The 23,449-nt window shown below is 39.8% G+C and overlaps 1 protein-coding gene across 2 annotated transcripts in view; it reads right to left on the bottom strand.

Moving 5' to 3' along the window:
• LOC133547086 (cytoplasmic aconitate hydratase-like) overlaps positions 1-23,449 on the bottom strand; it is a 58,975-nt gene extending 35,526 nt beyond the window's left edge. Inside the window, exons 1-10 of one of the 2 annotated variants that reach the window (XM_061892888.1) lie at positions 23,350-23,449; positions 16,632-16,760; positions 7,499-7,667; positions 7,173-7,310; positions 7,036-7,105; positions 6,785-6,968; positions 5,090-5,229; positions 4,855-5,026; positions 2,772-2,872; positions 2,555-2,671 (exon numbers count right to left, since the gene is read on the bottom strand). In XM_061892888.1, the coding sequence (XP_061748872.1) occupies positions 2,555-2,671; positions 2,772-2,872; positions 4,855-5,026; positions 5,090-5,229; positions 6,785-6,968; positions 7,036-7,105; positions 7,173-7,310; positions 7,499-7,667; positions 16,632-16,740 (1,200 nt within the window). In that variant the 5' untranslated portion in view covers positions 16,741-16,760; positions 23,350-23,449. Of the gene's footprint in view, positions 1-2,554; positions 2,672-2,771; positions 2,873-4,854; positions 5,027-5,089; positions 5,230-6,784; positions 6,969-7,035; positions 7,106-7,172; positions 7,311-7,498; positions 7,668-10,967; positions 11,239-16,631; positions 16,761-23,349 lie in introns of those variants that run through there. The other variant, XM_061892889.1, reaches the window with a different exon arrangement.

Below are 23,449 nucleotides of genomic sequence, written 5' to 3'. Positions count from 1 at the left end.
ACAAGCACATCTTCTTGCATACGTCACATACTGTCGAGCGTGTAATGTCATACGCTCTCGCAGAGCAGGGAGGTAGCGGAATGAATAAAATTAGCTGTGATGCTAGCGTAGCTGTGCGAGAGACAAAAGGTGCGAATCTGGTAACAAATGAAGGAAGAATTAATTCCAAGAAAAACAGCACGGGGTCCATCGTCTAGCGGTGGTTTGGCTTCAAGCGGGAAGATGTTGAACATTTATACGGCAGAAGCGTTGCTACAAAAATTAGCAGTACTGCTAATGTAGCATTATTTGAAAAGTCACCCACTAGAGAATGAAGAGTGCTGAAACTCTGCATGTAAACATCTCTGGCCGGTGCCACACCCACAAAATGCCCAAGCAACCATTTCCAGATCAACACCGTATGAAAAAAATAGTCAACCACAGAAGGCGATAACGTCTGCAGGAACCTACCACATAGCAGCTAATTTTTATTTGACACTTATTGAAATATCTTGTGTGACATCATGCACAAAAGTGCACTTTGTTTAAAACTATTGCAGTGAAGTTCTGTACAAAAATTGCACTTTAATTTAGTGTTGTTTTGATATGCCATCTTAGTGACATCATGCACAAAAGTGCACTCATAGCTTGTTTTAAAAAGTCTCTGACAATCTTGCACTTTCTGTTTTGGAAATGACATGAATGTTTGTGCCACTGCTTAATAATTACAGTTTTGGTAAATTGACTTAGTTGTGATTTCCCTCTGCATGAAAGTTTAAAAGTAGCATATATTAATGCAGTATGAAAAAGAATGTTTTAATATAGACACATAGAATCATCATACTGCTGTGATTATATGCATCAAGTGTTCATTCAAGGCTAAGGCAAAATATCGAGATATATATCGTGTATCATGACATGGCCTGAAAATAGAGATATTACAAACCCTGTTTCCATATGAGCTGGTAGATGTAAATATAAACGGAATACAATTATTTGCAAATTCTTTTCAACCCATATTCAGTTGAATGCACTACAAAGACAAGATATTTGATGTTCAAACTCATAAACTTTATTTTTTTTGCAAATAATATTTACTCAGTATTTCATGGCTGCAACACGTGCCAAAGTAGTTGGGAAAGGGCATGTTCACCACTGTGTTAAATCACATTTTCTTTTAATAACACTCAATAAACATTTGGGAACTGAGGAAACTATTTGTTGAAGCTTTGAAAGAGGAATTATTTACCATCCTTGCTTTATGTACAGCTTAAGTTGTTTAACAATCCGGGGTCTTGTTGTCATATTTTACGCTTCATAATGCGCCACTCATTTTCGATGGGAGACAAGTCTGGAGTGCAGGCTGGCCAGGAAAGTACCCACACTTTTTTACCACGAAGCCACGCTGTTGTAACACGTGGCCTGGCATTGTTTTGCTGAAATAAGCAGGGGCGTCCATGATAACGTTGCTTGGATGACAACATATGTTGCTCCAAAAGCTGTATGGACCATTCAGCATTAATGGTGCCTTCACAGATGTGTAAGTTACCCATGCCTTGAGCACTAATACACCCCCATACCATCACAGATGCTGGCTTTTGAACATTGCGCCTATAAAAATCCGGATGGTTATATTCCTCTTTGTTCCGGAGGACACCACGTCCACAGTTTCCAAATATAATTTGAAATGTGGACTCGTCAGACCACAGAACACTTTTCCACTTTGCATCAGTCCATCTTAGATGAGCACTGGCCCAGCCAAGCTCGCGGCGTTTCAGGATATTGTTGATAAATGGCTTTGGCTTTGCATAGTAGAGTTTTAACTTGCACTTACAGATGTAGCGACCAACTGTAGTTACTGAGAGTGGTTTTATGAAGTGTTCCGGAGCCCATGTGGTGATATCCTTTACAACCTGATGTCTGTTTTTGATGCAGTACCGCCTGAGGATACAAAAAGTCCATAATATCGCTTACGTGCAGGGATTTCTCCAGATTCTCTGAATCTTTTGATGATTTTGCGGACCGTAGATGGTAAAATCCCTAAATTCCTTGCAATAGCTCGTTCAGAAATGTTGTTCTAAAACTGTTCCACAATTTGCTTACAAATTGGTGACCCTCGCCCCATCCTTGTTTGTGAATTACTGAGCATTTCATTGAAGCTGCTTTTATAACCAATCATGGCACCCAACTGTTCTCAATTAGCCTGCACACCTGTGGGATGTTCCAAATAAGTGTTTGATGAGCATTCCTCAACTTTATCACTATTTATTGCCACCTTTCCCAACTTCTTTGTCACGTGTTGCTGGCATCAAAATCTAAAGTTAATGATTATTTGCAAAAAAAAAAATGTTTAACAGTTTGAACATCAAATATGTTGTCTTTGTAGCATATTCAACTGAATATGGGTTGAAAATGATTTGCAAATCATTGTATTCTGTTTATATTTACATCTAACATAATTTCCCAACTCATATGGAAACGGGGTTTGTAATAAAAGGCCATATTACCCAGCCCTATGAGCTTGAAAGCGTAAACCAAACTGAAAACAGTGATTTGCATTGTGTGTGGAACTCGCCTTTGCTGCCAGGCAGGTTTCAAAGTCTTTTCTCATGTCTGAAAGAGCAATTCTGTCCTGAGGTCTTTTTGGGCCACTGCAGCAGGGAACCACAGTGCCAAGGTCCAACTCCACAACCTTTACCGAAATATTGAGAGAGGAAGTGGTTATAATGTGCCACAGTTACTTTGAGGAGTCTATCTTTGAACACTATTTTAAAGCGACAGACATGACTGACCTGACTGAAATCCGGATCTTGCGCGACATTACTGTAATCTCGGAACATAGACACTGCCTTCAAATACTTTGAGATGTAGGACAGCTTTTCTGGTTCTCGCCCTGAATAGAAATTAATAAAATAGAATAGAATATATCTTTATTGTCATTGCACATTGTACAACAAAATTGTAAGCAAAACTAATTTGGTGCAAATTCATAACACATAAAAACATAAGAACATAGATAAATAGATAAAGATACATAACATACATAAAAATACCAAGCACATGGATCACATGCACAGTCATTCTTGTTTTGTGTTCAGCGACACTATTGCTCACGGGTAAAAAGTGTTCTCAAATCATTTTTTTATTGTCCTGTATCTCCTGCCCGATGGCAGCAGTTCAAAAGGTTTATGTCCAGGGTGAGATGGGTTCCTTATGATGTTTTGGGCCTTTTTGAGGCACCTGGCAATGTACAGTTCTCTTGTCCAAAGGCAAAACCCAGTAACTCAATTTTGGTCAAAACTGAGCTGATAATAATTTTGGAGTTCCTAGGTGATATGCTTTACATTAGTGTATGAGATTTTGTAATTTGTTCCATAAGTAAGCTGTTACGCGCATGGCAGGACCTAGCAACTACCACATAACCTAGTATCTCAAGGGACCAATCGGATCTTCTTTGTCAGTCGCCTTATTGTCTTTAATGAGAAATTTGCACGAATGGGGGCCAACGGTCAACCTGAATATGTGATATTATGGCACGAAGGGATCTTTGGTAGATTGGCCCAGGACGTTGCAAGCACCTTCATTAAATGTGTTGTTCTTGATTCTTCCCCTTGCGTAGTCTTTTGGGGAGATAACTGTGGAGGTCAAAATAAAAACTGGACGCTGTACACGGCTCTTGCCCAATGTGCTAACGCAGAATGGGGCCCACCCGAGATTGTGATAAAAAATCTGGAAAAAGGGCACACGTTCATGAGAGCAGATTCAATCCATGGCTCAATTGGCAAGAAAATGAAAGCTCAAGAAAACATCTATACGTTTGATGACTTTGTAAATCTTTGTAAGACAGCGTCAAGATAGATTGGTTTTCCTTTGTTTTCTAAAAATCAGCTAGAAGGGAGTTACTAGGTTTTGCCTTTGGGTGCGAGAGTTCATCTAGGGAGGGGAGAGAGCAGCCAGTGATCTTCATGGCAGTTTTTATAACCCTCTGAAGTGTGTTTTTTTAATCTGCTGCCGTGCAGCTGGCATACCATACACACATGCAGTATGTCAGCACACTCTCTATTGAGCAGCGATAGAAGCACACAAGCAGTTTTTGTGACCCCATTTCTGTACACAATATCCTCCTGATGTTATGTACTTCATATCTTGGAGCGCTGTATTTATGTTGTTTGTTTTACCCGTCCTGCCCAGCCACTCACACAAACCATATTGTTGACGTAGATGATTAACGTGGAGGTTACCCTCCAGGGGGTTCTTCAGAACACCAAGCACCGGCATGAGAGCCCGTTTCAGCGTCACAATATTGTTTTATTTTGACGTAATGTCGCAAGTTGCTGTCCAGTAATTGTCTTTTAGTCTCTTTCAGGCTCGCTCTCAAGCCAACTCCCCTCCAGCTCCAACCCCGTCTCTCCTCCTGGCTGCTGCTTATAACAGAGCGACAGGGGATTAGATAACAAAGCAGGTGGGCCATCTACGTACCGGTCGCTGATTTCGAGGCCAGTCCTGGCGCACCCCGCTTCGCTGCAGGCCCGCAGGCCACGCCCCGTCCACAATATATATCTGCTCTACAGATTTACTTTAGAAAAGAAAAGTGTGGGATACTTCTCTTGTTGCCTTATTTGTATATGACTTTATTAAATGTTGTGTAGAATTCTATTAAAACAAATATCACAGCCATTTATCTATTTAAGGAAGGGATGTAGTTAATCGTTGAACTGGCACCGGATGTTATTAAAAAGTATTGATTTTTGAATAGGGAATCGATTCTGAATCTAATGGAATCGAATTGTGCCGTGCCCAAGGATTCATAGCCCTAATGTTTTCCCCTGTAATGTTTTCATTTTAAAACTATTTATCAAACAAATGGCCCCTCACCTGTCTGCTTGAGGTACTCGATGCTCACGTTATCTACCGGAAAGAATGCAGCAGTCGCTCCGTACTCTGGACACATGTTGGAGATGGTTGCTCTGTCTGCGATGGACAGCTTCTCCACGCTCGGCCCGAAAAATTCCACAAACTTTCCCACCACGCCCACTTCGCGCAGGTGCTGGGAAAAGTACAGTAGGATCAAGACAGTTTAATATCACAGATTAAAATAAAGTCTGGTTACCTTTGTGACGGTGAGGACAATGTCTGTAGAAGTAATGAACTTTTCCGGGGTTCCATGCAACTTATATCCAACGACCTCAGGTAGAACCATACTGATTGGTTGACCAAGCATCACTGCCTCTGCTTCGATTCCACCCACACCTAGAACAATCAATCGGTATTTTGGCTTTTGAAAGCATTCAGCAACATATACAACTTGCAAATTCTTAATGATACCAGCTAAACAAGCCCCTTTCACCCCTTAATCTGGTTTGTGCCCACTGCAGGTGTCCATGGGACCATCTTTTATATATTAGGGATTTCCGATAATATCAGCAGGCCGATATTATGGATAGATGCTTTAAAATGTAATATTGGAAATTATCGGTATCAAAAGAAAAATAATGACTTTAAAACACCGCTGTAAGAAGCGGTACATATCAGGTAAAACACGGACGTAGGGCATACTAGCCAACCCTCCCGATTTTCCCAGGAGACTCCCAAATTTCAGTTCCCCTCCCGAAAGTCTCCCAGGGCAACCATTCTCCCGTTTTCCACCCGGACAATAATTTTGGGGGCCTGCCTTATAGGCGCTGCCTTTAGCGTCCTCTACAACCTGTCGTCACGTCCGCTTTTCCTCCATACATACAGCGTGCCGGCCCAGTCAGATAATATATGCGGCTTTTACACACACACAAGTGAATGCAATCATACTTGATCAACAGCCATACAGATGACACTGAGGGTGGCCGTATAAACCACTTCAACAATAATGCACCACACTGTGAACCCACACCAAACAACAATGACAAACACATTTCGTGAGAACATCCGCACCGTAACACAACATAAACACAACAGAACGATTACCCAGAATCTCTTGCAGCACAATCTCTTCCGGGTCGCTATAATGTACACCCCCCGCTACCACCAACCCGTCCCCATCCCCTCCCCAACCATGAATCCCCCCGCCCCAGCCCCACCACCCCCATCTCCCGAATTCAGAAGTCTCAAGATTGGCAAGTATGCTATCGTATACTCTGGACTGAAGCTGTGTGCCTTCATTGTTATTGTAGCTGTTGTTTTGAGGCATGTTTTAAAATAAAATAAAAATAATGCACTTTTTGAAAGTCAAAGTATAGTATTTCCTATAGTCGTAATGGGCATCAGGATTATCTCAGGGAGAGCATGTCCCAAATTCAAAGCTGTTTTGAGGCATGTTAAAAAAAGTAATGCACTTCGTGACTTCAATAATAAATATGGCAGTGCAATGTTGGCACTTTTTTCCATAACTGGAGTTGAAGTTACTCTCTTATTTTGGAAAACCTTGGTTTTAATTGATTGATTGATTGAAACTTGTATTAGTCGATTGAACAGTACAGTACATATTCCGTACAATTGACCACTAAATGGTAACACCCGAATACGTTTTTCAACTTGTTTAAGTCGGGATCCACGTTAATCAATTCATGCTAAAGTTACTTTGTTTAATCCATCCAGCGGGGCATCACAACAAAATTAGGCTTATTAATGTGTTAATTCCACGACTGTATACATCGGTATCGGTTGATATCGGAATCAGTAAGTAAGAGTTGGACAATATCGGAATATCGGCAAAAAAGTCATTATCCGACATCTCTAATTATAATCATTATGACAGTTCGATGGTCCTGAGATGTAGTTTGACTTTTGCAATAGTTTAATATTTTTAACTTACCCCAACCCAGAACACCAAGGCCGTCGATCATGGTGGTATGGGAATCTGTGCCCACTAGGCTATCCGGGTAAAAATACCCATTGAGGTTGAACACCACTTGGGCCAAGTACTCCAAGTTGACCTGGTGAACAATTCCGGAACCGGGCGGAATGATACGCATGTTCCTGAAGGCTTGGGAGCCCCACTGGAATGTATAAAACAGGCATAAGTTAAATGTTTAGTTGCGTAGAAAAGAAATCCAGCTGATGCACCTTAAGGAACTGGAATCTCTCTTTGTTGCGTTCAAACTCCAAGTTCTGGTTTTTTTGAAGGCTATCAGACCTACAGAAAGCAAAAGTATTAATAGAGCATATTAACAATTTAGCATTTACAATTTTGTCATTTTTACTTTTTGTTAAAGTCCACTTGAACGGAATGGTCGATGACAAGGTCAGCAGGGCAGACAGGGTTAATCTTCTCTGGGTTGCCACCCAGTTTAATCACAGCGTCACGCATGGCGGCAAAGTCCACCACGGCAGGTACTCCGCTATAAACACATTTCATTCAAAGTCTCTTGATTGAACAGTAGAAATGCTGCACTGTGGGACACGGTCGTTAGGAAAAAACACTGAACATGACAACTGCATTTATAAAAGTGTAAAAAGAAAATAGAAACAATTTAAAAAAAATAAAATAACAGTGTTACTATGTGTGTGTGGGGGCCGACGGACATACGTGAAGTCCTGCAGTATCACACGTGCCGGCATGAATGGGATCTCCACCGTCTGCGTCTGTGTCTGCTTCCAGTTGAGGATATTCTCCACATCGGACTTCTTCACCAGAAAGCCATCGCAGTTCCTGACGGCGGACTCCAAGAGAATCCGAATGGAGAATGGCAAGCGGTCTGAATAAAAAACAATAATAACCATGCCATACTACACCCACGCATTTCATATACTTTCCATACATACATACATATACATGTACTTAAACTCGGGCTGTCAAGCGATTAAAATATTTCCATCCGTCTATCCATTTTCTACCGCATGTCCTTTTTGGGGTCGCGGGGGATTGCTGTAGCCTGTGGACAGCTCAATCCTTTTTCACCTTGCATGATGAATGGAAAATGCACTAAGAGGTTCCCGAAAGGTTTAGTACAAGAAACTATCACAGGACAGGAAGGTTAGCCCCTCTACATGGGTAAAACGTCTGAGGATGGGGGACAAACCACATTGCTGAGAGTGTGAGGTCAAGAAGTCACTATTGATAAGAGTTGGGTCATACCATACTGCTTACTTTTGTCCAAAATATTCTAGGCTCACATCAATGTGAAGAACTACAACAGAATTAAAAGCATAAAGTATGTTACCAAATATATTAACAAAGGTGCTGACATGGCTGTGTTTGGAGTTGAACTGATAGGGGTTTACAAGACAACATTTTAAAAATGAAGGAAAATACATATCATCAAATGAAGCAATCTGGAGAGTATTATCATTTGACATCCACCAGCACTATCCTCCGGTCATCAACTTGGCTGTGCATCTTGAAAACGGCAAAGAGTCTTCTTTACTGAAGAGAACACCCAGCATGTTATTGCTCACCCCAAGGAAACTACACTACTGCATTCTTTAAAGGGGAACATTATCACCAGACTTGTGTAAGCGTCATTATATACCTTGATGTTGCAGAAAAAAAGACCATATATATTTTTAACCGATTTCTGAACTCTAAATGGGTGAATTTTGGCGAATTAAACGCCTTTCGATTTATCGCTCTTGGAGCGATGACGTCAGAACGTGACGTCACCTAGGTAGTCAACGCCATTTTCTCCACCACATTACACGCAGCAAGTCAAATCAGCTCTTATTTTCCGTTTTTCGACTGTTTTCCGGTACCTTGGAGACATCATGCCTCGTCGGTGTGTTGTCGGAGGGTATAACGACACCATCAGGGAAGGATTCATGTTGATTTAAGTAGAATGTGCATTGATTAGCACGGCATTCTAATCAATGCTAATATGCTATTTAGGCTAGCTGTATATACATATTGCAGCATTATGCCTCATTTGTAGCTATATTTACATCCAGCCTTTCTCTCCACCCACATTTAATGCCAAACAAACACTTACCAATTAACAGATTTAAATTGCTCCAGTGTCAAGAGATGCGAAAGTCCCTCGTTTGGTTTTTACCGGCGATGCTACGACAGAGATGGCACAGAGATGGCAAGAATGTCTGGATATCCTGCGACACTCAAAGCAGATGCATTCCCAACAATAAAGTCAACGAAATCACAAAGGTGAGTGTTGTTGATGTTATTGACTTATGTGCTAATCAGACATATTTGGTCGCGGAATGACTGCCAGCTAATCGATGCTAACATGCTATTTAGGCTAGCTGTATGTACATTTGAAACTATATTTACATCAAGCGTTTCCTTCCACCCACATTTAATGCCAAACAAACACTTACCAATCGAATGATTTAAGTTGCTCCAGTGTCAATGCGAAAGTCCTGATTGATTGGTCCGCACATTTTACCGGCGATGCTAAGACGGACATGTATGGCCGAATAGCGTCAATAGCTATTCGCTCAATAGCTTCAGTTTCTTCTTCAATTTCATTTCGCTATCTGCCTCCATACTCCAACCATCTGTTTCAATACATGCGTAATCTGTTGAATCACTTAAGCCGCTGAAATCCGAGTCTGAATCCAAGCTAATGTCGCTATATCTTGCTGTGGTAACCACCACGTTATTTGTATTGGCATCGCTATGTGACGTCAGGAAAATGGACAGTGGCTTCGCAAATAGCGAAAATCAAGCACTTTAAATCTTTTTTTAGGGATATTCCGGGACGGGTAACATTTTGAAAAAAACTTCGAAAAATAAAATAAGCCACTGGGAACTGATTTTTGTTGGTTTCAACCCTTCTGAAATTGTGATAACGTTCCCCTTTAAGCTCTGCCAAGAGGACAATTTAGCCCAGATTCTCCTTTATGCTGATGTCCCAAGCTACTACTTGGTCCAACAAGAAGTGGAGGAGGGTAAGAATGGAGCCAGAGTTCTGGGATGTGAACATGAAAATATCCGAAAAAGTGAGGCAATCTGAAGAATTGATACTGTTCACTCCAAGCAGCAAGAATGCTTTTCTTCTCCATGTTCTCTTGCACTGTGTGAAAGGGCCCAGATCTTTTGAACGATGCCTGTCCCACCTATAGGGAGGCTTGCCCAAGACATGGCCTCTTGGAAGAGGACTACCATTGGAATCTTACTTAAGAATAAGCAGCGGCCTCTAGAGCACCACGCCAGCTTTACTGACTTTTTGCCATGATGATGACTTGCAACTTGACTGATCCAGCACTCTTAGCATAAATACAAAGAGGATATGTCTGAAGACATGCTTTACAGGATCCAACAAAAGACTCTAGACACGATAGTTGCTTTCAATGTAAATGTAAACATACCTACTCAGTGCCCTAGTGGTTAGAGTGTCCGCCCTGAGATCGTTAGGTTGGGAGTTCAAACCCCACCCGAGTCATACCAAAGACTATAAAAACATGGGACCCATTGCCTCCCTGCTTGGCACTCAGCATCAAGGGTTGGAATTGGGGGTTAAATCACCATAAATGATTCCCGGGCGCGGCACCGCTGCTGCCCACTGCTCCCTTCACTTCCCAGGGGATGATCAAGGGAATGGGTCAAATGCAGAGGACAAATTTCACCACACCTAGTGTGTGTGTGACAATCATTGGTACTTTAACTTTTAACTTTAATTTTCAATGAAGTTTTGTCGGAGCTTCAACACCACATTATTGCCCTTGGAGGTGATGGAGTATCGGTTTAGGGTTTTCCTGATCCAATCCCAAATGGCTGCCCACTTTCAGCTGATCATATAACAGAGACACATTACAATATTGATGCCTTTATCACAGAAAATGAGACTTGACTTGTGGGTGATCAGAAAGCCGCCGATGAGGCCATTCTCCACAACACTGAAGAGGAACAGGGAGGACTGTTCTTTGCGGATGCTCCTGGAGGAACTGGAAAGATTGTTACCGATCTTCTACTTGCAAAAATCAGGCAAAGAAGTGATATTTGCTGTTGCACCGAGTGGCATTGCCACCACTTTACTTGAGGGCGGAAGAACGGCTCACTCTGCATTTGAGCCACCTTTAGACCTCATCAAAAAAGAAAAACAAACCTGTAATATGAGCCGTTGATCTAGTAGAGGGAGACTTTTGCATGAATGCAAGCTCTTCATGTGAGATGAAGCAACCATGAGCCACAAAGCTGCATTTGACGCTTTGGAAAGGTGAAGCAACTGTTCAATTCACCAAAGATATCCAGCAAACATTACCAGTGATTCCGAAAGGAACACGAGCAGATGAAGTGAATGCCTGCTTGAAAAAAATCACACTTGTGGTCAGAAATTAAACGCTTTGTTTGGACTATCAACTAATATGAGAGTCCTGTTACCAGAAGATCAAGAAATTAACATTCTCAGAGCAACTACTTCAGGAGGGAAACAGGAGGCGGGAGTCTGAACCTGATGGTCTGGTTACCCTACCTTTTGGCCAAGGTAATTTCCCAGCCAAGGTAATTTCATCAACGCTGTCTTCACAGACATAGCAATGATCAAAGCTGGCTCAGTCAAGGAGCTAAAATACATTGTACTCTTAAATCATTACCCCGAGAGTTATAATTGTCTGCAAATCCATAGAAAGCATGAAAGATCCAGAGGAAGATGTAAATCATCCTACGGATTTCCTTAATAGCTAGCTCCACCTGGTCTTCTGCCTTACTCTCTTACCTTAAGGTTGGTACACCTAATATGCTTCTCGGAAACCTTGATCCCCAAAACCTATGCAAAGGGACAATGCTGATGCTCAAGAGGCTTCTTTTAAGAGTAATTAAAGCAAATGTGATGACAGGCATAGCCACAGGAACCAATGTCTTAATTCCAAAAATACCTTTGTTCCCATTAGACTTGCCATTTGAATTCAAATGTTTTCAGGTTCCAGTCAAATTAAGTTTTGCATTGACCATAAACAAAGCTTAGGGACTATTCCTCAAAGTTGTAGGACTTCACCGGAAAAAGCCAGTCTTTTCAAATGGCAACTTTATGGTGGGTGTTCCAGAGATGGCATCCCCACTAATCTTTTCATCTACTCAGCAAACAAAATGACAAAGAACGTAGTCTACCCCGATTCCCTAGACAACTAAACCTAGAGCCCTCAAGTCATTATAAGACTATCCAGCTTTTCCTATTGTCTAATAGAATAATAACCAAGAATTATATTTTCCCAAATTCAGTTATTATGACCGAAAAGTAGAATTATATTTTCCCAAATTCAGTTATTATGACGGGAAAGTAGTTCTAGTGCAGAGGTCGGCAACCTTTACCACACAAAGAGCCATTTTGACCCGTTTCACAAAATAAAGAAAACAATGGGAGCCACAAGACTCTTTTGAAATTTAAAATGAAATAAACCAGCGTACAGTTATTTTTTTTGCATTGATATATGCATAAACCAGGGGTCTCAGACACGCGGCCTGCACCTTAATATGAAAATTTGATACCAGTGCTGCCCGTGGATTTTATTTGAATGTGAAGTGAAGTGAAGTGAATTATATTTATATAGCGCTTTTCTCTAGTGACTCAAAGCGCTTTACATAGTGAAACCCAATATCTAAGTTACATTTAAACCAGTGTGGGTGGCACTGGGAGCAGGTGGGTAAAGTGTCTTACCCAAGGACACAACGGCAGTGACTAGGATGGCGGAAGCGGGAATCGAACCTGCAACCCTTTGAGTTGCTGGCACGGCCACTCTACCAACATCACATTCGTCAATCATCCCAATTTTATCGGGAGACTCCCGTATTCCAGAGCAGCTAATCTCTCAAATGTCTGCTGAGTTGCACCAGAACAACAATGCTATAGGACTGGTATGATAACAATGCGTTTGGTGCCCTCTACAACTGTAACTCACAGCTTACCAGCCCACTAACATGTTGTATGAAGCTTCTACAGTATACATAAGTGACTGCAAGGCATACTTGATCAACAGCCATACAGGTTACACTGAGGGTTTTGATATAAACAACTTTAACACTCTTACTAATATGCGCCACACTGTGAAACCACACCAAACAACAATGACAAATACATTTCGTGAGAACATCTGCACTGTAACACAACATAAACACAACAGAACAAATACCCAGAATCCCATGCATCCCAAACTCTTCCGTGTTACACTATACACCCCCCCACACACACGGAGGATGGGGGGGGGGGGGTGATAGTGGGTGTTTATAATGTAGCCCGGAAGAGTTAGGGATGCAGGCGATTATGCAGCTGAGCCATATCAGTGACTAAAGAGCCGCATGCGGCTCCGGAGCCGCGGGTTGCCGACCCCTGTTCTAGTGGATGTCAAATGATAGTATTGTCAAGATAGCTTTATTTACACATTTTGTATTGTTTATGCGCAAAACTGGTGTCTAATCACATAAATGTATCTCCTGTCCTTTTGAAAAAAGCCTGTGTCTTAGCAGCTCCTTGTGCTAGAAACATTATACAATGAAACTGGAAGCTGAATGAATTCTTTTTTTATCCTTAAATGATTTGAACAAAACAGAGCATTTGAAGCAGCCTCAGTTATCTGTAAATGTTTTACTTGTTGTCCATCCTCTCATTTTAATGTGTAATGTGAATGTCATTTTATGTGTAACTTTACTGCTTCTTGACCAGGACCCCCTTGAAAAAAGTTTTTTTAATCTCAATGGGATTTTTTTCCAGGTTAAACAGAAATAAAAAAAATCAAATGCAAGTGCTCCTACGGCAGGAAAAGCATTTTTGTTGGGGGTATGTTTTGATTGTCATTAAAAGTTTGTTTATGTCCATTTTGTGTTGAGAAGTTTAAAAAAAGCACAATGTTTAATAAACATGTCATGAAACCAAACAAATCATCCACTCATGGTTTTGAAAACATCAATTATCTGTCCATGGTACACTTATTAATGATAAACAATTGTGTCTTTGTGAATAATTTGGAGTTAACTATGAACAAAATGTGATTAGTCGCAATTAAATATTTTATTAGTTTGACGGCCCTAAAATACACCGTATTTTTCAGACTACAAAGCGCCCTTAAAATCTTTATATTTTGTCAAAACTCGACAGAGCGCCTTATAACCCGGTGAGCCTAATGTATGAAATAATTTTGTTTGTGCTTACCGACCTTAAAGCAATTTTATTTCGTACATAGTGAAATGATAAGTGTTAATGGTATGATTGAAAATATACAACATTACACACTGTGCTCAAAAATCCGTCGAAATGTTTTAGTACGACTTTGGTAAGCTATGAAGCCGCACCGCTTGATGGATTGTACTGTGCTTCAACATACGAGTATTATTATGGTGTGTGTATAAGGTAAGACATTATCTGGCGTTTTGTTTCGCAATGTTATGCAAAAGCAACTTTTCTTACCTCCTGATCTGTATTTGGGATTTGTATAAGTCCTGAAAATTTGTGCAGGTCCGCCTTTGTAGTCTGTGGCGACACCGTAGTCATTTTTACTCTATCTTCTTGTTATGTGACATTCATCCTCCGCTGTTGCCATTTCTAATATAAAGTATTGTTCAGTTTTTACTTATATCTGTCAGTCAACTCGCCATGAAAGTGCTGGAACATACCGGTGTAGTGAGTTTACATTATTCACCCAAGGAACTTTAGTTATTAGAGGTTTCCGGTCGGACGGTTTTTCATGGGACACATTTCCGGCGTTGTTATTGCACTACCGAGCCACGGACAAGACGATGCTGCTCCATTTTTAATTTAAGTAAAGTCTGAATGTCATTAAAACAGTTAGCTCCATCTTTTGACACTTCTTCCACTCCCGTCCTTGCACGCCACACCGCTACAACAAAGATGACGGGGAGAAGACGCTGCCGAAGGTGAGCCACGTAAATAAGACCGCCCACAAAACGGCGCATCCTGAAGCGACTGTCAGAAAACGACTTGAAGATGGTCTGTAAAACATCTATGCAACATTTTGACCAAAAAAAACACCATTACATGTTATGTAGACCACAAGGAAGTGTTTTACATTAAGAAATTAACAAAAACATAAATATACATATATCTTATTTTTCGGACTATAAGTGGCAGTTTTTTTCAAAATGTGGCCGGGGGTGCGACTTATACTCAGGAGCGACTTAAAATGGTCTCTCGTTTTGATTCTGTATGACACACAATCATGGGGAAGACTGCTGACTTGACAACTGTCCAAAAGATGACCATTGATACTTTAAATAAGGAGGGCAAGACACAAAAGGTCATTGCCAAAGAGGTTGGATGTGCCCAGAGCTCTGTGTCCAAGCACATTAATAGAGAGGCGAAGGGAAGACAAAGATGTGGTAAAAAAAAGTGTAAAAGTAAGAGGGATAACCGCGCCCTGGAGAGGATTGTCAAACAAAACAGATTCAAAAATGTGGGGGAGATCCACAAAGAGTGGACCGCAGCTGGAGTCAGTGCTTCAAGAACCATGCACCGACGTATGCAAGATATGGGCTTCAGCTGTCGCATTCCTTGTGTAAAGCCACTCTTGAATAAGAGACAACGTCAAAAGCGTCTCGCCTGGGCTCAAGACAAAAAGGACTGGACGGCTGCTGAGTGGTCCAAAGTTATGTTTTCAGATGAAAGTAAATTTTGTATCTCCTTTGGAAATCAAGGTCCCAGAGTCTGGAGGAAGACAGGAGAGGCACAGAATCCACGTTGCCAGAAGTCCAGTGTCAAATTTCCACAATCGGTAATGGTCTGGGGTCCCATGTCTCCTGCTGGTATTGGTCCACTGTGTTTCCTGAGGTCTAGGGTCAATGCAGCAGTCTACCAGGAAGTTTTAGAACACTTTATGTTGCCTGCCCCGGACCAATTTTATGGAGATGAAGATTTCATTTTCCAACATGACTTGGCACCTGCACACAGTGCCAAATCTACCAGTACCTGGTTTAAGGACCATGGTATCCCTGTTCTTGATTGGCCTGCAAATTCACCTGACCTTAACCCCATAGAAAACCTATGGGGTATTGTGAAGCGGAAGATGCGAGATGCCAGACCCAACAATGCTGAAGAGCTGAAGGCCACTATTAAAGCAACCTGGGCTCTCATAACACCTGAGGGGTGCAACAGACTGGTGGACTCCATGCCACGTCGTATTGCTGCAGCAATCCAGGCAAAAGGAGCTGCAACTAAGTATTGATTGCCGTACATGCTGAAACTTTCCATGTTCATATATTTCAGTTGGCCCAAATTTCTAAAAAATATTTTTTGGTACTAGTCGTAACTAATATTCTAATTTTCTGAGATACTGAATTTGGGATTTTCAGTAATTGTCAGTACTAATCATCAAAATTTAAAGAAATAAACATTTCAAATATATCATTATGTGTATAATGAATTGATATAATATGTAAGTTTCACGTTCTGAATATAATTACTGAAATAAATCAACTTTTTCATGATATTCTAATAATATGAACAGCACCTGTATATATACACATATACGTATATATATATATATATATATATATATATAAATATGCCCTATAATCCGGTGAGCCTTACATATATATATAAAAAAAAAGATCAAAAATACGTTCATCGGCAGTGTGCCTTATAATTTGGTGCGCCCTATGGTCCGGAAAATATGGTACTTGAAATGACAGGACCACTCAGTTTGTTTTTCCTGTAAAGATGCCAGTCAAAAATTATCTATATTAAAATAAGTGTTTAAAAACAATGCCAACAACTAGTCACAGATATTTGACAATAGCAAATAGTAGAAAGACGATATTTTCTTACTATATCGAGGATCTTCCAGTTTGGAGAGGTTGTAGAACATCTGATTTGCAATTTTGGGATCCAGAAGGTCCACAATGTGCTGGAATGGATTTGTCACGGTCCCGGCCATCCTCCCTTATGGTGCAAAATCTAAAAACAAAAATGTATTTTTGAAAATTTTCTGAAATATTCCCTGTTTTTCTTTTAATAAAGATGTTACAATGACTTGGTGTGCGGGTGTTTATGGGAAGACTGGTGGCTGTCCCTAAAATTAAGTCTTTTTGTGGACTGCGAAGTCCTGTTAGGTCATCAATATGAAGAACCTATTGCTAATGATGTACAAGAAGACCACCTGACTCCGAATTAAAATGGTATATATTTAAACCAAACATTGTAAACATCAAATTTGAATGAAATCTGACAATGCAAAAAGATATTTTAGCCCATGTATTGGCAGGACAGTGTTCCCCAGCCACATTGCGGTTCACTATGGTCTCGGTGCATCGCAGATTTAAAAGTATCATTGAGTAGATTAAAGGGGAACTGCAATTCTTTGGGAATTTTGCCTCTTTCGTTCACAATCATGATGAAAGACAAGACATTACAAGTATTTTTTTAATGCACTCTAAAAAGTAAATAAATGCGATCAAAAGTCTGCTTACAATGGTGCCCATAGGAACCCCTCTATTATGCCTGTAAAGCCCTTAAAAACATCCAAATACCTCCATTAATGTTTTATATACATGAAAAATATATAATGTAGTAATAGACATTTGTATAAAAACATTTAAAATGTACATATTTTGCTCATTGTAAGCATTAATTTCAAACACACATTACAACGATTCCAATTTTTTTTAAAACATCACTGATTATTACTCACTGCAGACTTTAAGAGAGCCAAAAAACATAATAAGACATCACTTACTGTACAATGTCTGCTGTCATTAGGACGCCGACTGCTAGGATGTTCATATATTCCCATTTATTAATGACTCATGAATTCAGAAAGGGGGGTGGAACCTGTCTTTTTGTGTTATTATCGCTATTACCGGGTCTACATTGGCTGTCAAAGTGTCCCAATTTGTCGGAATATGTTCTCGTCCATTTCCTTTATAAGCTCTCATAAAGTTTGACGAGCAAAGAAACGAGGAAGCAGCTGATCACGTCAACACTGGCACCCAAGCTCGTGATCGCGGCGCCGCTTTAAATAGCGTGTCTGTGCTAACGCTTAAAATTAAAATATCACGGGTATTTGGTTAATATTCAAGTCACGAAATGTAAATGGGGTATTTGTGGCACTTTTTAGAAGCTTTTTTTTATTGTGTTTTATCGGAGGAAGAGAGGACCTCCGTAAGAAGACTTTAATTTAGATTTATTTACAAGTTAGAATGTATTACAAAAAAATAAATACATTTGTCTTCATGTTTTTTGTAATGGTTGTGAAAGATAGGCAAAATTCCCAAAAAAGTGACATTTTTTAATGCATTCTAACTTCAAAACTATCAACACTTTTTATAGACACACTGCAAATACATATATATATATATATATATATATATATATATATATATATATATATAAAATGTAGTAACAGACACCACCATAACAATATGTACGATATATACACCATCCATCCAAGTATATATATATATATATACATATATATATATATATATGATGTAGAAAGAGACACCTTCATAACAATATGTAATATGTACAATATACACACTGCAAGTATATACATTATGTAGTAACAGACACCTTCATAATAATATGTAATGTGTACGATATACACATTGCAGTATATAAATAATTTAGTATTAAACACTTTCATAACAAAATGTATTATGTACAATATACACACTGCAAGGAAATATATAATGTAGTAACAGATACCTTCATAACAATATGCAATATGTACAATAGACACACTGCAACTTACATAATGTAATAATAGACAACTTCATTACGATATATAATATGTACGATATACACACTGCAGTATATAAATAATGTAGTATTAGACACCTTCATAACAATAAGTATTACGTGCAATATACACACTGCAAGTATATACATATAAAATGTAATAATAGACACCTTCATAACAATATATAATATGTACGATATACACACTGCATTATATAAATAATGTAGAATTAGACACCTTCATAACAATAACTATTACGTGTAATATACACACTGCAAGTATATATATATACATATAATGTAACAGACAACTTCAAAACAATATGTTATATGTACAATATACACACTGCAAGTACATATATTTAGTAGTAACAGACAACGTCAAAACAATATGTACAATATACACACTGAAAGTATGTACAAATTAACAATATGTAATTTGTACAATATTTGCTGTATTTCGATCATTTTATTCATTGCCGGAACTAATTCCTCAGCACATTTATTTCCGTTCCCATAGCAGCGCACTTCCGAAAATCAGCGTGTTCCTACTTCGCTTGTGTGGCAGACTTGGTAACAAACAACGAAGACGACCACTATTGGACAAATGGAGATTCACAACCTTATCTTTTTGAAACTGAATGAACAAAGGATTATAACTACCGTTTTTAGAAGCGAGCACGAAGGAAGAGTGAGACATTAGAGCAGACGGAAGCCGATAGAGTGAGGTGAAATTGACTTGAAGCTGCTAATGTGGAGTTTGGAGACAAACTATTTCAACATAAATAGAGTGCTTAACCCAAATAAACCAGAAAAAAACGTCCCAGGCCAGCTGGACCAAAGAAAAAAAAGAAAAACTTCACTGGTTTTGGGGTTTGTATGTAGACTTGCAACGTGTATACAAAATGTTGGAGGGTTTTGAAGGCGTTTAGAGGCTTTGAAGGCTACAACGGTGACTCCCATTAGCTGCATCTTCCAAGCGTTTTTTTTATCATCTTTAAAATCCTAATATAAGAAAAAAAAAAAAAAAACAAGTGTTCCACGGGGAAGACCCAGGACACGTTGGGAAGACTATGTCTCCCGGCTGGCCTGGGAACGCCTCGGAATTCCCTGGGAAGAGATAGACGAAGTGGCTGGGGAGAGGGAAGTCTGGGCTTCCCTGCTTAGCCTGCTGCCCCCGCGACCCGACCTCGGATAAGCGGAAAAAGATGGATGTTCTTGTCTCTCATTTCTATTGTGAACGATTTACAAATTCCCTAAAAAAGTCAGTCCACCTTTAAGTTGGGGTCCTATTATACAAAACCTACTTTTCTTACTTGTTGGTACCTGTTTTTGTCCATTTGGAATCTCCATCAGTCCCGAAAATGTAAAATTATAGTGTGTGTTTATGGGCCAAACTATATCACAATAGGAGTTTTGCAACCCTGCAATCCTGAATTTCGCACAGCCCTACACTTGTGTTAGTGACAGTTCTAGCACAGTTTAGAGTTGTTCTATGTTTAATTCAGCATTACAGTAGGTGTTATTATGGCATTGTGTTTATCTTTATGAGGGCCCATGTGCACGTTTAGTGTTAATAATGAAGTTGTGATATTATAAACCTACTAAATGTATTCCTGTGCCACAAACATTTTTTTGTGTTACTCATTTTTTTCATTTAATGGAGAAAAAGCCAAGCCTACAGCCCTGCTTTCAAGGCTTCAATGATGTTGCGACAGTGCTCCATTAGCCGCATCTTGCAAGCGTTTATTTTCTCTTAAGAATCCTAAAAAAACTATTAATTAGTTCTATAAAAGCTGCAGTTCCCCTCTGAGCTCCCCTTGTAAAATCAATATCAATATCCAACCTATTCCTGTCAACAATCCCCCAAGCTCCCCTTGAGGATTTGTTCCTTTAACTCAGGGGTGTCAAACTCATTTTCATTGAGGGCCACATCGCAGTAATGGCTGCTATCAGACAGACGCTTTAAAAAAAAATGAAATTACATGATGCAATGCGGGTAATAACCTCTGTTTAATCAGAATTAATCAAAATGCATTTTAATATTACATTTTTGTATGTATAACTTGCTTTAAAAATCATAAATAAAGGTGACGAGCAGATATTTAACTATTTGCTTTTATCTCACAAAAATAGTTTTGCAATACAGTATATAATAATCTAATTGGAATAATCAGATAATATTAAAGTTTAAGTTTTTTTGTATCAAAATTGAAAGGAAGAATGCATTTAGTAAAAAACAAATAAAAGCGGTGGATTGCAGCTGCCTTTAGCAACCGAAACAAAGCCGGTGTTTCTTTGTTTGTTGTGAAGCTTTAACACAGAGCGGTCAAGCGAACATGTTTCTATGCGTCAACCAGCAAGTTTTAGGATGGGAAAGTAGTGATATTAAGTCGGCTCTTACCGGAGACTTGAGTGGATTACGCGACTTCATCCTGCAGCTCAAAAAGGCAGCTGTGATCTTGGCTCCTCTGCTTTTCTCAGAGACACTAGCGTTCACCACAGCCATCCGACTTTCAGGTATGACTTTATAATCACACTAAAATACTATTAACATGATAGGCAGATAGGGGATTTTCTAGAATTGTCTTAGTAAATGTGTCTAATTACATCTGAAACGCTCCCACTGCCGCCGCCTGGAGCCGTCGCCCTTTCTTTTTTTTATTAGTGCTTCACTCTAACTTTCCTCATCCACGAATCTTTCATCCTCGCTCAAATTAATTGGGAAATTGTCGCTTTCTCAGTCCGAATTGCTCATACTGCTGGTTAGAGATGCGCGGATAGGCAATTATATCATCCGCAACCGCATCACTAAAGTCGTCATCCAACGGGGGGGGGGGGGGGGGGGTTGTAGCGCCTATCCCAGCTACAATCGGCCCGTTGTTATACATCTAATATAGACGATGCAATGCATTAGTGGGGTTAGAAAGTGTAACTCCCTCCAAATAGCACAGACACAATGGCTTTCTTGAACTGATTTATTTGAAGGCTTACTTTCCCTTCAAATTCACCGTGAAAACTGCAATAAATTAATCACATTACAAACTTAAAAATAATAACATGCACAGCATGTGGATCAAACATTTTACCAAGTAAAATACCAACAAATGACAAATACCTCGTTGGCCATACCCGGAAGTAGCTTTCTTACATCCGTCGACAGACCAAACGGGACACTTCAAAATAAAAGTATGCCCACATACTGTTTCAAAGAGTGCTGCTCGTTTTTCGTATGTGGGTAACAACATTTAACTATTTATAAATAGTTGATTTCTATAGGCTAGTAAGGTAAAGTGTTGTACCTGACAAGTTTGGGCTACCTTGCTTCTGCAGCCTTCATCAGAGGTGTCACGTGATGTTAGCGTGACATTGTCTGTGACGTGATATATGGATTGTACCATCAAGAGTTGTCAGGTACAACCCTTTACCTACTAGCCTATATAGATCAACCATTTATAAATACACGTCAGAAGGCTAAATGAACCTTTTCAACATAACATTTAACTATGTATAATGTAGCGGTAGGCTACGGGGTGTTAGCCAATGACTTTGGCTGGGGGGAGAGATAGGGAAGTGATGTTATCGACAGGAAGTGAGAGTTCGAGTTGTCCCGGGAAAAGCGTTAGAGACATGAGAGCTGTTGTGTGGTTGTATTACATCTTGTGCAAAAAAGACAAGACAAACGAAGAAGTTTTATGAGCCTACATTCCTGGGATTATTACAATATATATATTTCCGAATTGGTTCAACCGCCACCTGCCCGGATCTATTTAAAATCTATTTTTTCGTCATGTCACCCGCCCGACCCGCGGTTATCCGCGGACTCCGCGGTTGTGACCGCAAACCGCGCGTCTCTACTGCTGGTGGCTCACATTATAAACAATGTAAGGATGTGAGGAGCCCTCACACCGGTGACGTAACGCGCACATCGTCTGCTACTGCCGGTAAAGGAAAGGCTTTTTTATTAGCGACCAAAAGTTGCGAACTTTATCGTCGATGTTCTCTACTAAATCCTTTCAGCAAAAATATGGCAATATCGCGAAACGATCAAGTATGACATATAGAATGGACCTGCTATTCCCGTTTGGATAAGAAAATCTCATTTCAGTAGGCCTTTATGTAATAATATAATTGGCATGATCAGATAATAATAAAGTTTACGTTTTTTGTGTCAAAATTAAAAGAAAGAATGCATTTAGTAAAAGCAAATATGAAATATTTTACTGAAACCCATTTTTTTTCTAGGCTTTCGCGGGCCACATAGAATGAGGCAGCGGGCCAGAACCGGCCCCCGGGCCTTGAGTTCGACACCAGTGCTTTTAAAACTGGACCACATTATTATTACCGGCTAATTACTTTGTCATGCAAGATGACTGTCATAATTTCCATAAACGACTGCATTAATTATAAAAAATGTAGGTCTTCATTTTGGAGTTTTATGCTTAGTTGTGTTCTGGGAGCCTGTTAGGTAAGAGGTGTAAAGTCTAAAGTCTACATGCCCGGTGCCACATTACAGCATAAGCTACTTGTTAAAACTCTACATCATTTATTTTTAACATTGGCTGAATTAGCCCCCCCTCCGCCACCCCGTAAGGGACAAGCGGTAGGAAATGGATGGAGTCTGTTTAAAAGTTGTACTAACTTACTCAAATGACTAGGAAGCGCGACTAAGCTAACAGCAGCCAGATGAAAAGCAAACTAGTTGGTCTAAAAGCAACTACACCGTGACTGTGTGTAGATTGAAATAAATCACGACACAAATAAGTGTCGTTTTTTAAATTATTAAAATTGTATTTTTTATTTTTACCTGGTCTCGATGAACGGCGTCTGACAGTCGTCTGACACCGGAACTCTTCTTCTTCTTCGTTTTGATTTCCGGCTGACTGGACGCACCGTATCCATATTGC

The sequence above is a fragment of the Nerophis ophidion genome, unplaced genomic scaffold (genome assembly GCF_033978795.1).
Source record: "Nerophis ophidion isolate RoL-2023_Sa unplaced genomic scaffold, RoL_Noph_v1.0 HiC_scaffold_60, whole genome shotgun sequence".
In the NCBI taxonomy this organism is placed as follows: Eukaryota; Metazoa; Chordata; class Actinopteri; order Syngnathiformes; family Syngnathidae; genus Nerophis; species Nerophis ophidion.
The sequence above is the reverse complement of the archived record's forward strand: the minus strand, read 5'-3'. Positions and strand labels throughout refer to the sequence as shown.